The sequence below is a fragment of the Lampetra planeri genome, chromosome 10, assembly GCF_965212315.1.
Source record: "Lampetra planeri chromosome 10, kcLamPlan1.2.h2, whole genome shotgun sequence".
Lineage (NCBI taxonomy): Eukaryota > Metazoa > Chordata > Hyperoartia > Petromyzontiformes > Petromyzontidae > Lampetra > Lampetra planeri.
The window spans coordinates 1652699-1665548 of record NC_136116.1 but is presented as its reverse complement, the minus strand read 5'-3'; the positions used below and the strand labels follow the sequence as shown (position 1 = coordinate 1665548).

Sequence of the window (12850 nt, the reverse complement as noted above, 5' to 3'; positions counted from 1 at the left end):
ACCGGACATCTGTGAAAAAGAGCGTCATAGCTCATCGGATTTCTACAGGTTCAATAAAGATTTTTATTCTGAAAAAATAACTTTTAAAAAATGTAATGATTTAGGGCTGCAAGTTCACATCAAGCATATATCCGCACTGACACTTAGACGTGGCGTGTTAATGTAGCCTGCATGGGTGTGTGCAGTGTGTATCTTCTTGCAGACTAGAACAGCAGCGGCCATGGCGTGTGCTCACTGGAAGTCCCTGTGCCAATCATTGTTTTTTCAGCTCGCTCTCCAGTGGCGAGTTGGAGAAGGAATCCCACCATCAAATTTAGAAATGAGATACAAAAGCCCAAAATCAATTACGATTCGTAACATTAGCTGCAAAAACCTGCACGCTAATTTAGGCAATTGACAAAGACTGGGACTTGTAATGTCCCGAGGAGACCGACAGATTTCCCTGGACGGCGACCATAACTAGAGGATGATTCTGGTAACTACAAGGGACACGTGGCACCCCACCTCCCACCCTTGTTGTGTGACGGCAGGAGCTTGGGGGGAAGCTAGTGGATGCCCTGCCGGCGAGAGCCCGTGTCGTGCTCACCGGAAGTCCTTGCGGTTGTAGAAGTCCCAGGCGGAGGCGTGACACACGACCTCGCGCCCGTCCGTGGGCATCTCCAGCATGGAACCACTCCAGAACTCTGGGGGCATCTCCAAGAGGCCCAGGTCTTTGAAGAAATTCTCGGAGGTGCGGAACATGTGAGTGGCGTTCCATCCCTGAGCAGCAATGACGCACGCAAAGTGAGGCTTGAGTACACAAGACATTTGTAAAAAATAAATGTATTTCCTGCTCAAATGAGCACTGAGGCAGTGAGCACTGAGCCAGTGGTGGAAATTCTTCATTCCTATGACTGGGCTAGTCTCTTCACAAGACAACCACTGTTGACTTTCCACAAAGCAGTACTCGTTGTATCGACCCCAGAGGGATGATGGGGCCCGTTTTCCACCCCCGACTAGGATTTGAACTTGCCAGCCTTTCCCAATTGCGAGGCACTCGCTCTGTCGCTGAGCACGCGAACGTTGGTTGTGGCGAAGATGCACGCCGTACCTGTTTCTCCATGGTGTCTGTAACGTCCACGCTGGTCTTGCCGGGGTAGGGGACCACCATGTCAAAGATGTTATTCCACTGCTGGGACCACATGTTGCCTTAGGAGGTAGGAAGTAAGGACACAGTGCAGAAGAATACAAGCTCCACATTCACATATTTAATTTATTAATTATGTTGAACTTCTTCCGCACCGTACGTAACGACTTATTAGTGCAAGCACGTTTCCAAGGTACTTGCATTTACTTTAATGCAGAGTCGTCATTGGAATTGTTTGTTAACTTGTACGCATCATGTTAGAGAGAACATTTTGAGATGGAGCCATGGATAATTTAATATATTTTATGTTGCGGTTAAAAGTAAATGTAACGTGATAATTGGGAGAGTCGGACTGTGTGTACGTGTGTGGAATAGGCACTTTTGAACAGCGATTGCTCCCAAAGCCTGCAAGGCGAAATGGTGGACACGTGTCTCGTGTTGTGTGTGCGAGGGTGCAAGTAGGGAAGTGCATGATAGTGTGAGTGTATGTCTGTGAGTGTGAGTGGGTATGTGAGTGAAAGTACATCTGTGTGTGTATACTAGTATGTGTGTGTGCATGGGCAGCGGTAGTGTAGCGGTTAGCGCGCTGCGCCACGAAGCTGGCGACCCAGGTTCGATTCCTGCTCACGGCCAACGCCAGTGACGATTATCTGAACCGTTCCTGGGCCTCCCCTAGGTCGACTCAGCATCAAATGAGTACCTGGTGCGTTGTGTAAACATTGCCACTGGGGATACAAAGGCGTGGTGCTGGCCATCCACCCCTTAGAGTACCGTGCCATCCTTCACAGGTGCTCGCTAACAGCACTTGCCCCAACAGTCTGGTAAGGCTATAGGGGGATTTTTATTTTGTGTGCACAAGTGCGTATCTGAGTTAGAGTATTCGAGCTTATGTGTATGTATGTGTATGAATGTGTGTATGTGTGAGTGCGAGTGTGTTCGTGTGTACGCGGATTTGAGAGTAAGTGTGTAAATGTGTGTGGTGAGTGTGAGTGTGCACGACCTTTGAGTAGATCTGTGCGCACGTGTGTGAGTGTGGCCAGTGGCTGGGCAGCATCAGGCTAGAACATGCGCTATGAACCCAGTGACCTCACTCCAATTCCTGGCTAAGGCTAATATCAGTGGCGAGTGACATCCCAACTGAACTTGTGTCTCCCCCCACCTTAAATTAGTTACCTGCTGCAGTTCGTAAACATCAACACTGGGGAGATTAAGGTGGCCGGGTGGTCCGCCAGCACCTCTTCCCAACAGCAGCCTATGCAGGGCTAGATGGGAGACCTTTGTGCTTGTGTGCGAGAGTGCCAGGGCGCGAGCTCACCGAGCAGGTGAGCGGGGATGGGCCCCTTGAGGTTGACGAACTTCTCCCCGTAGTGCTGGTGCAGCTTGCGCCGCACGTACGCGTGCAGGTTGAGGTAGAGCGGCTTCAGCTCCTCGTAGATGCGCTCCAGGTCATCGCGGAAGGTGGCCGACTCGTACCATGAGCGCCAGTATTCCCCCGTGTCCGCAAAGTCTGCCCGGGGTGGGAGTAGTGGTGGTGGAGGAGGAGGAGGAGGAGGTCGATGCCGCCAGCCCGTGATGGATATCCATTGTCATTTTTACAATGGATATCCATGAACGGATATCCATTGTAATTTATATGCATACCTTAACACCCCGACATCACATTTATCCCCTCTATTTGAGACCATATCTGGGAGGAGGATTTCTCTCCACAACACTGGTTGTCGCCTGATGATGCTGGTTCTAATTACTGGGTTCATTTTTTTCCCCGAGACGCATCCCCGTGATTTCCGCCGTGCTCACGAACAGCGGCGAAAGGCTGAGAGAGTGACTGGGCCGGAGAAGTTGGCCCATGCTTAAGAGCCATGAGCAACTTTGTACGGGCGCTACAAGAGATCGTAGAGCTCTCAGGGAACTCGTTATACCCCCAGTTAAACATGGAACCTCGGCAAAGCGACGAATGCTTCACACGATGTTTACATGCCAATGCAAGGGGGCCAACGACCCAAAGGAGGAGGCAACAGACTAAGTGATGGTCATAAATCCTCTGCACGCATTGTTAACCTTTATGGATGCCTAAAAGCCTCAGCGAGAGCGTCATTTAGCCCTCAATAACGCCTGCAAGTTCTTGTGAAAACTGTTAACCTGAGCAAGTTACAGCCTCGTGTCCTGTGAATTACCTTCTCGATTTCGTCTTTCAAATAAACTCATTTTGACGGTTGTGACCTCTTGTAATGAATGAATACGAACAACGACATTGTTTTAAGAGTAATTTCTTTCTGTTAGTTTCGGTCCTGCTTATGTGTTGCAGGTGGTTTTGTACAACATCCATTGCTGTGCTGTACTGCCACGTGTCCCAGTTGATGTAACAAAGCGAATGGGTGCTGGACTACGCGTGAAACAGAGTCAGACAAATATCGCCATGAAATGATAATAGTCGGGGCTCAGTTTCATCTCACACTGGCTGAAGCCAGTAGTCGCGTAGTGTGTGCCCTTCCAAAGCAAAAGCCACCTCATCTTAATTAGCCAGTTCTTGGCAACAATATGGCACCAGAGCTGCGGGTTTGCCTGTTGTAAAGGGGAGGAGGAGAGACTCTTGGCACGAGAGGGAATCCAGGTGGCGGCGTCTGTGGCTGCTTCCCAAACGCCATCGCGTGCAGAAGCTTCTGCCTCTAGCCCAGTGGTGGTGCTTGGCAGAGGCCCCAAAGGAAAAAGCGTAGGTCTCCCACGTGGCTCAAGGCGCCCCGCATTCATAGAACATATGTAAAGGTGTGCTCAAATATTAGCTCAAACGTAGATGCTCATAAAATAAAAACTGCTCGTGATTCTAAGAACACTCTGAAACTAACTGTAATCGGTCTATCGATGCCTACTTTATTGAGGGTGATATAATTAGGTCGCTTACTTTGCCCATCTATATATTTAAAAGGGAAACTAGTGAATATGTGTCTGTTCAAAATGTTTAGCGTACTTCCCGACATGCAACAAACTTGAAATTTGCCATGTGGGTACTTTCCAGACTGTACACCATGCAACAATTAACACAAAAACTTTTGTATTTTTATTTTGTGGGGGGAAGGGGGTGGGCGCAATAATGCATATATTTTGCACGGCAAGTGAGCTATGATGTTACCTCTGTCATGTGACCCGTATGTGGAAGCGTCATGCAGTGTGCCTGCTCATGTCACCCCCCCCAACCCTCCGCGAGTGAAGTGCCATACAAACGTGTTGCCGGTCTCAGGCGTTCTTCGCGCAGCATTGCTGCTTTATTATTTCAGTCGTTTACTGCCGTACGGACCCTGAAAGTTGTGTGTCTGCAGCAAGCGCGTGTATGTGTACCTATGGACGCGCGCACGTGTGTGGGGGGAGCGGTAGTCTAGTGGTTAGCGCGCTGCACTACGAACCCAGCGACCCGAGTTCGATTCCCGCTCGACGGCCACCACCGGTGACGATTATTTGAACCGGTCCTGGGCCTCCCCTAGGTCAATTCGGCCTCAAATGAGTAACTGGTGTTGTGTGTGAACATCGCCACTGGGGGGACAAAGGCGGCCGGGCGTGGTGAATCCAAATCCCAGGCGAAGCCGGGTAGTAAAGCTAGTGCTATAATATATGAAGTTATGAGTGACGCTCCGAAACAATATTCCTGCCCCCCCAATGAGTCAAAGATCCCCCCGCCCCTCTCCCCCAATTGTCCCGCGGTGGCGAGATGTTAACTCTCTCGCCTGGTATGCAGGAGGTCGTGGGTTTGATCCTGACGCGTGTATATTTGTAGTTTGCATATTCTCCCCTTTGTCGGATGGATTTTTCTGCCGATCCTCCGGGTTTCCCCTCCACACTTAGAATCAACGTCACGCGTTTAGAGTATTTGGCTGCTCTAAAATCCCACACGATGAGCCACACTTTGTTGGGCTGTCATTTGTGGCCAGGTCGCCTCTGAAAAAGAGCTACACAGCTCAGTCGGCCTTACCTGATCAAATAAATTAAATAGTTTTCATTTTTTTTGTTTAGTGGCGGGGAAAGGCTGGAGCCACCACAGATGGGGGGGGGGGGGGCATGTGCAGGTCGCGCGCCGTACCGTCGAGCTGCGAGGCGGCGTTGCTGAGCTTGACGAAGCGAGCGTACTTGCTGTGGAGTGGCCGGCCCACCACATTGTGCCAGCCCTCCCAGTAGTAGAGCAGCTTCTTGTAGCTCCGCGACGTCGCCAGGATGTCCGTGATTGCTGCACACCGACCGGCCGCGGCACAATGCAACAGCGGCGGTGGGTCATGGGGTCGAGGGCGGCTGGGTGGCACCGTTTATTTGAGTGACGAGGAAATTGTCTTAGCTTCGTAGGATTTTTTTGTTTTATTCGTAAACGTCCTATTCGATTTCGCTCGGGGGTGTGCACGAGTGCAGCAGTTCCCGACTCAGGGTTACAGGCTGCGGCATGGATACAGCGCAGGAGAAAAGTGTGTGGGGAATGTCGGCGCCATCGGTGACATCGCGGTGACACAACGCGAAACAAATGCGTTACTAACGCGCATTGTGGCCTTAGTGACCTGTAACCTGTACCAGTTGCATGCCCCGCCCGGTAGAGCGACAGAGGGGCGCTCTACCTGCTGCTAACTGGTGGACAACCCTTGCAGGGCGAGCGTTGTTATATCACGAACACCCACTGTCGAAACTACAGCGCGGTTGAGAAAACGATGACTCTTGATGTCAATCAACCAAGGAAAACGGAATAAAAATTCCAGTTGCCTTTGCAATGGCAACGTTGACGATGGTGAGACTGCCTAGAACAGGGCCTTGGTGTGCCGGCGGCTGTAGGTAATTAACACACACGGTGAAGGTGCCCAGTGATCAGCATTAATTACAGCCGTGTGTTAAAACATTGTATGCTGCATAGGATAAAGCCTTCTGCTGCCCACAAAGGAGCGTTCGCGTCTGCTGGACACTGTGGTCACCCATCCAAGCACGTCCAGGCTCAACTCAGCTTAGCTTCGGGGACCTGACGAGTTTTGGCGCATTCAGCGATTTGGCCAGTACAGTATTTATTTTGAGCAAATTAAATACATTTAATGTGAGTTTCATTTTGAGAGATGAATAGAGATGACTTTGCTACGTTTGCATCATTCCAGTCCTCCAGTGATTCTGTACGTCACTTCAATGTGCACATCTAAGTAACATTTACTTTCTCACCCCAGGCGCCCATAACATAGTCGTATTACATTATATTTTTCACCATTTTCCGAATATGAGACTTGATTCTCCCTGCAGCTCCCTTTTTGGAATAATGAGTCATCTAGTTGGCACTTTTATCAGCTCATTATGCAAGAGTAAGTCTTCCCAAACATTGAATTTGGCACTCAGTAATAATTATTGTAACCATCATTTTCTGACTTCCAACCCCATACTGCCATGTGTCGTTGACAACATTGTGTGTGTGTGAGTATAGTGGGGAGCGGTAGTGTAGCGGTTAGCGCTACGCTGCGCTACGAACCCGGCGACCCGGATTCGATTTCTGCTCACGGCCAACACCAGTGACGATTATCTGAACCGGTCCTGGGCCTCCCCTAGGTCGACTCAGCCTCAAATGAGGACCTGGTGCGATGTTTAAACATCTCCACTAGGGAAACAAAGGCGGCCGGGCGTGGTGCTGGCCACCCACCCCCTCGTGTGTTGTGCCATCCTTCATAGGTGCGTCTCGCTGTGTTGTTAAGGCTATACGGTGGATCTTTGTATCGCACAGCTGACATCGACGGCCAACTTCACTTCAGAGCAGTGTCACACGACGTCTCCAAAGATGTTGCAAGGAATGGACACAACTGCATAATGTAGGGCGGGATTGAGCGCCCTATGCCACTCACGGCAACTGGAACGACGTGCTCTTACGGTTGCCGCCGCAGGCCGTGGCGTCAGTACCGAGTGGTAAGGCGTGGGATCTGACTAAGCCAGGCGTTCAATGACCTTGTCAGTTATCTTATTGTTGAAAGCATAGCAGAAAGGTAAGATAATTTATGTGTGTGCGTGGTAATGTAACCTTTGCTTTTCTGTTAACAGCACCAGTGATGTTGGGAAATGCCGCTCTTACTTGGATCCAAGGGTGCACAGTCTGACCCGCTTGTCTGCCCGGGTTTGCACACTTTGGCCGTGCTGTAGATCGCGTCCATATCGGATAGCAGTCGATTGTACTGTGAGCCACAACGCGCAACGATAACGCGCACACGTAGGCACGATGTGCCGCAATAAGCCTTGTAATCTTACCACCACCGCCGCCACGAGTCGTCAACAAGATGCGCCTCCGTGCTACTCATACACAAGGGCGAACCGTGGTTTTAACGACCGACTCGCGCTCAATGTGAAGTCCAGCAATCTACACGCAATATTAATTATTCGATATGAGCTCACCTAGAAAATAACGTCGTCGGAAAAGGCTGTCGTTGAAATTGAAAGTTTTCGATCATTGATAATTGCAGCTGAACTTTGGCGAATGCTTTATGCATTTTTTTACAGCCTTATAGTTTCTGAGGTCTTACATTTTAAAAAGGGGTAAACAATATTATTGTTATACATACATAAATCAATGTTAATTGCTGCAACATAAAAAAAATGTAATTGCCCCAATATTCAAATCACAGCAAAGATTGCATTCTTCGTAAATGTAACGTATGTTCTTGTTTGTGCATGAACATGACACAATGAAGACATCCAGATGTCTAATGTTTATAGTTCCACCTTACGAGTCAATTTTCCTAAGGGTTTCTTGAGTCCACTCTATGTACAACACTGGACTCTGTAACGCATCTCCTCCATGCCTGTGGGAACATTACCTCTTCTCTTTCTGTGACGTCGAGGTTGGCACTGCCCAGAATCCTGATTTGTTCAAGTAAACGTTTATTCGTTTCATTGAACCCATGCGAGATGTTACCGAAGAGATCCTTGGCCTTTTGCCCCCAAGCTTCCGTGAACTCCTGCTCCTTCAAACTTGCCGCCACCTAAAACGACACGCATGGCACACGCAGCAGAAGTCCTTCGTTCCATAATTAATTTTAAAAAAAAGTTAATATTCTCTTATTTTTGTATAATAAAGTGCAGAATTTAGGGAAGTTACAGGGAACTTCACATTGCATGCATCACGCTGAGATTGGCACATTTACTGGCCTATTTACTTTCTGTAAACCTGCCTACTCTGCTCACATAAACACAACGTCTACAGCCTACACCCTGCCTAATATATTCCATGTGAAGCGCAGCTTGGCGAAATATGCCATTGTAAGGCGGCTGCCATGTCAGGAACGCGCAGAATCATCATATCGTATTTCTCATATTGTTTACACAGTGCGCCGCCCCTTTTGCAGTCACGGCGTAATTGGATAGCGGAGACTCGCCCTGAGAGGGCCCGTAACAGTGGGGGACCCTGTGAACGCTTACTCCAAAGGGACTGGGAAACGGTGCCTCGTTTTTTTTTGCGGTGGGGTTTTGCTCGTAAAGCAAAATGAATGCACGCTCAAAACAACTGCCCTGAAAAAACCTTTCGTGCTTAAAGCCTGCTATCTGGTCGAATCTACCGCTCAACTCACCCACCCATGCCGACCTCACGCTGAGCGTACGGGGGACAGGGTCAAGCCCTGTCCGGACTGGTAGAGCCATCACAGCTGTCCCCCCTGGAACCTGGGTACAACAGCTGGAGGAGCTGGGCACCATCCAGGCAACTCTGGCGAATGTTGTTCCCAAATATCGAAATATGGCCCAACTGCCTCCACCATTGGTCATTAAAACAATAAGTTCTGATTCTACCCCAGATGAAACTGGGAATTAAAAGTTCTTAAGCCATTCCAAGATTGTATTAATTGATAATTTATTATAAGCATTCAAATAAACACGTTTTCACTTTAACTAACGATGTAATACCCATGTAAACGAATATTGGTTCCAATCAAGAATGTGTTCTCACTTAAACTAAACTTTATAGTAACAGGAAAGGCCCACCGAGCTATATAACTTGTTTTCAGAAGCGACCTGGTCACAAATGATGGCCTGATAAAATGTCTTATCATGTGGAAATATATAGCAGCCACATACTCTTAACGCATGTTTCTGAATGTGGTGGGAAAAAACTATAGGACTCGGAAAAAATGCACACGTCCATAGGGAGAACATGCAAACTCTAAATATACAGGCGTCAGGGTCAGGATCGAACCCACGACCTGCATGCCAGGCGAGGTAGTTAACATCTCCCCCAGTAACTGATTAGGGTCAGGTAATGTGTTCGGGTTAGGTGCTACATTCGTAAGGACCAAACAGTTGGAATGAGAAAGTAAAACTACACTGAAATAAAAACGAGCAACTTTTTCACAATTAAGATTTTAGTTGAAAATGCATGGATATAAGCCTGTGTTTAAAGAAAGACGAATTTGTTATGAACGTGTGCAGGTAATAGACATCATATGGGAAATGAATATATGTACTGTATGCCCCTGTTGGAAAAAATATCCGGGGGGGGGAGGGAGGTCGTGTATATACCGAAATATGTTGGACACTGAGATATATTTAAATCTAGTTTTTTCCCCCAGCAAGGACAGTTAAGTTATTGTAAATAAACCACAAGCAACGTGATCTTGTCCAAATTTCTCAGGGATCTTGAATAACAAGTGCCACAGTGCCTCTCAGTTTCTCAACACGAAGCCTCCTGCTTGCGCATCAGGGTCACTGCACGGGGCGCAGTCCAGTCGTGTTATTGCCAAAAAGGGACTGCTGCACACGTTGGTGGAGGTTGCGGGTGTGGAAGCTTTCCCGACGCTCTTTCGGCGTCCAAATGCCCCTTTCTGCCAAATATGCCCAGTCGTGGGCGACGATTGCTACGCAAATTCCAATGGAGTAATTTGCGAGTATTTTCGTTCAATTTCGGAAAATTCGGACCAAGGTATCCCGGCACTTTTTACGAATGTCGTCACACGATCTTTAACGTCGACCGTGAAGCAGGCGGCGCGTATGTTTACGGTTTAATATGCAGTTAATAACCAGGGCGGCCACTGGAAACGTGACGAGCGGCAAACGCGCTACCTGCCGGAAGGGGCCACGTCACTGCCCACAGTTTCTGAACCCAGGGGACAACACGCCAAGCGGCCAGGAACAAACGGCATTGATTAAAATTGTAACAAACAAGAGTTGACAATTTTTTTGAATTCAACAAAGGTGATAAGAAGGTGGGAAGAGCGACGATGGAGGGGGGAGGATCCTAAAAGTCGAGCAGTGCACGCAAAGAAGCAGAATGCGTGGCGTCTCTTAATGTGGGCAACGGCTTCTCGGTGTGCACAGGCGCGGTTCGTGAAATAAAAAACAACGCACTGTGCTGTCGTTTTGAAATGTTAGTGCGGCATTCTTAACATGCACCAGAGCAGTTGAAAAGTTTCCGAAGCGCTCTTGAAAGAAAGCGATCGCACGTGTATCAGCAAACCCCCTACAAAGAGAAAGATCCCCCGTATAGCCTTTAACAGACTGTTTGGGCAAGTGCTGTTAGTGAGCACCTCTGAAGGCTGGAACGGCACACTGGGGTGGGTGGCCAGCACCACACCCGGCTGCCTTTGTCTCTCAAGTGGCGATGTTTTTTTACGCACCGCACCAGGTGTACCCCCTACACACTCGAGAGGTACAGGCACATACCCATGCTTGGACACACACACACCTGCACATGCACACACTTAAACTTACAAAAACATAGCAAAGCTCCCCATTGTAGCCAGATAGAATGTTGGCGGTAAATGCTGTTAGCGAGTACCTATTAAGGCCAGAACGGTGCACAGGGAAAGTTTGTGGGATGGCCAGCACTTCATAAATCCTCACACATTCGCGCACCACCACACACACTCCGCACCGTTACAACGGCCGGGACCCCCCCCCCCACCTATCGGATACGCCCTTGCGCCCACCCTCACCTGCAGGTTTTGATTCTCTTCTGTGATGTTGGTATTGTAGTTCCAGCTGGCCAGCACGCTCTCGTACAGCACCCCCTCGGCCGTGTCGTTGTAATCGGCGAGGAATTGCTCTGCGCCCGTCTCATCCTGGGAATAGTCGCCGGGAAGGAGCCCGATATCCAGTGCGGCGCGACTCGCGGTCGCCAGCCCCACCAGGAGCGGCAGGACCCGGGCGAGGGACATCATTGACACACAACCCCCCTCTCTCCCGAGTGACGAGGAAGCTAGGGAGCACCGGCGTGGATACGCTTGCTTCGAGAGTGTGGAGGGGAGGGCAGCGTGTGCACCGAGCGGAGTGGCGCGTCTCGCCTTAAGGAGGCAAATAAATATATAACGGCGCGCGTATAGAGGGGGAGACGCGCTCGGTTTGACCTTTACTCGCAGCTCCAAAGGCGCGATCTCGTGGATTATCGCCTATCTTTATGGCGCTGTCGGATCTCCGGGCGATACAAATGTGCCTATACTGCATTGCCGGTGCTCATTTTGCTGCGTTTTACGAGTCCAGATTGCGCGTTAAGTCGTTACAGATTCGCGCTGTTCGCTCCGTGCGAGTGTGCGCGCCGCATACGTGTGTGCACGTGCGCCGCACTATGATGCAACTGACGATGTACGTTGAGCCCTCGTCGTAATGAAATAGAGATGCTCGGCTTCTCAACTCAAAATTTCTCAGTTTCGGGGCCCCACAGTAAAAAGTGCGATCTGAAACTAAATACAGTCAATCTTTCTGCACGCAACCCCACCGGCGCACCCCCTCTGCTCCGAAGAAGGGTCACAGAAAGGTCAGCCTACCGATGTCGATCAATTAGCTTTGGTTTGCGTAAATCTCGATATATCTGTGCGCTTCGCGTCTCTCGATCTGTCGCGATGTGAGCGACGCACGGAACACGATCCGAGCGCCGAGCGTCGTTGCACTCTGTGACGTCGGAGAAATGTCCTCCTCAGGCGTGCCTCACAAGTCAGCGCCCCCACACACACACGACGCTAATTAGCACGGCTCTGTCTATTGTTCCGACTTCGATAGGGCCTGATTGACATCGTGCGAGTGTGCAAACACGCGCAAAGGCAAACAGCACGGAGCAAAGTGAAGCCTAATCACTGCGAAAGCGTCCGATCTCATCGGATCTCACAAATTGAGCAGGTTTGGTGAGCCGGATGTATGCTCGGACGGGTTGATCGCTCGGGCTTGCCGGGTGTAGCAGGCGTGGGGCTGCGAGGCGACTCGATGATGGCAGCGCTGAGTGTCGCTGCCCGGCCCCCGTGTGCGTCTGTGGGGTTTGCTCCCCGTTCCCCATTTCCCTGCTCCCCACATGCAGCCAAACTCTCATTTTGAGGAATGGGCCAAACATCCCAATACAGCAGCACCCCCTTTAAAAAAAATAATATTGGGACTCAGTGAAACTCCCCCTCCCACCCCCCATATACGTTATTAAATCGTTTTTACTTTAATATTTTTCGTTACAAAACGTACAATGCAAGCAAGGCGGTGAAACGACTTTTCCATTTTTGCAAAGGTTATGCAATGAATGGCATTTGTGTTTAAAGCGGAAATGTCGGCTGCAATATTGTTTTGAATTAAACCGTATCCTGTCTTGCTGCTCATACACACAGGGGCACACAAAGTGACCCTGTGTGTCTGTGCGGCACGTGTGGCCGTGGCCGTGGCCTGCGACGTAGACCCTGCGTGAGACGCGTGCCCCCCCCCCCCCCCCCGTGCTCCACTTCATGTAGCCACGGCATCAGGGAGTTGGGTGGCAAAAATTAACCCGTAAAAACA

General features: G+C 49.7%; 1 protein-coding gene across 1 annotated transcript in view; it reads right to left on the bottom strand.

The window, feature by feature from the left end:
- The window catches only part of LOC144720812 (angiotensin-converting enzyme-like), a 36175-nt gene extending 24777 nt beyond the window's left edge, over positions 1-11398 (bottom strand). The window contains exons 1-7 of the mRNA XM_078597877.1: positions 11038-11398; positions 7933-8097; positions 7194-7293; positions 5199-5342; positions 2442-2633; positions 1091-1188; positions 587-759 (exon numbers count right to left, since the gene is read on the bottom strand). Of these exons, the coding sequence (XP_078454003.1) occupies positions 587-759; positions 1091-1188; positions 2442-2633; positions 5199-5342; positions 7194-7293; positions 7933-8097; positions 11038-11262 (1097 nt within the window). The 5' untranslated portion in view covers positions 11263-11398. The remainder of the gene's footprint in view (positions 1-586; positions 760-1090; positions 1189-2441; positions 2634-5198; positions 5343-7193; positions 7294-7932; positions 8098-11037) is intronic.
- Positions 11399-12850: the final 1452 nt, after the last annotated feature.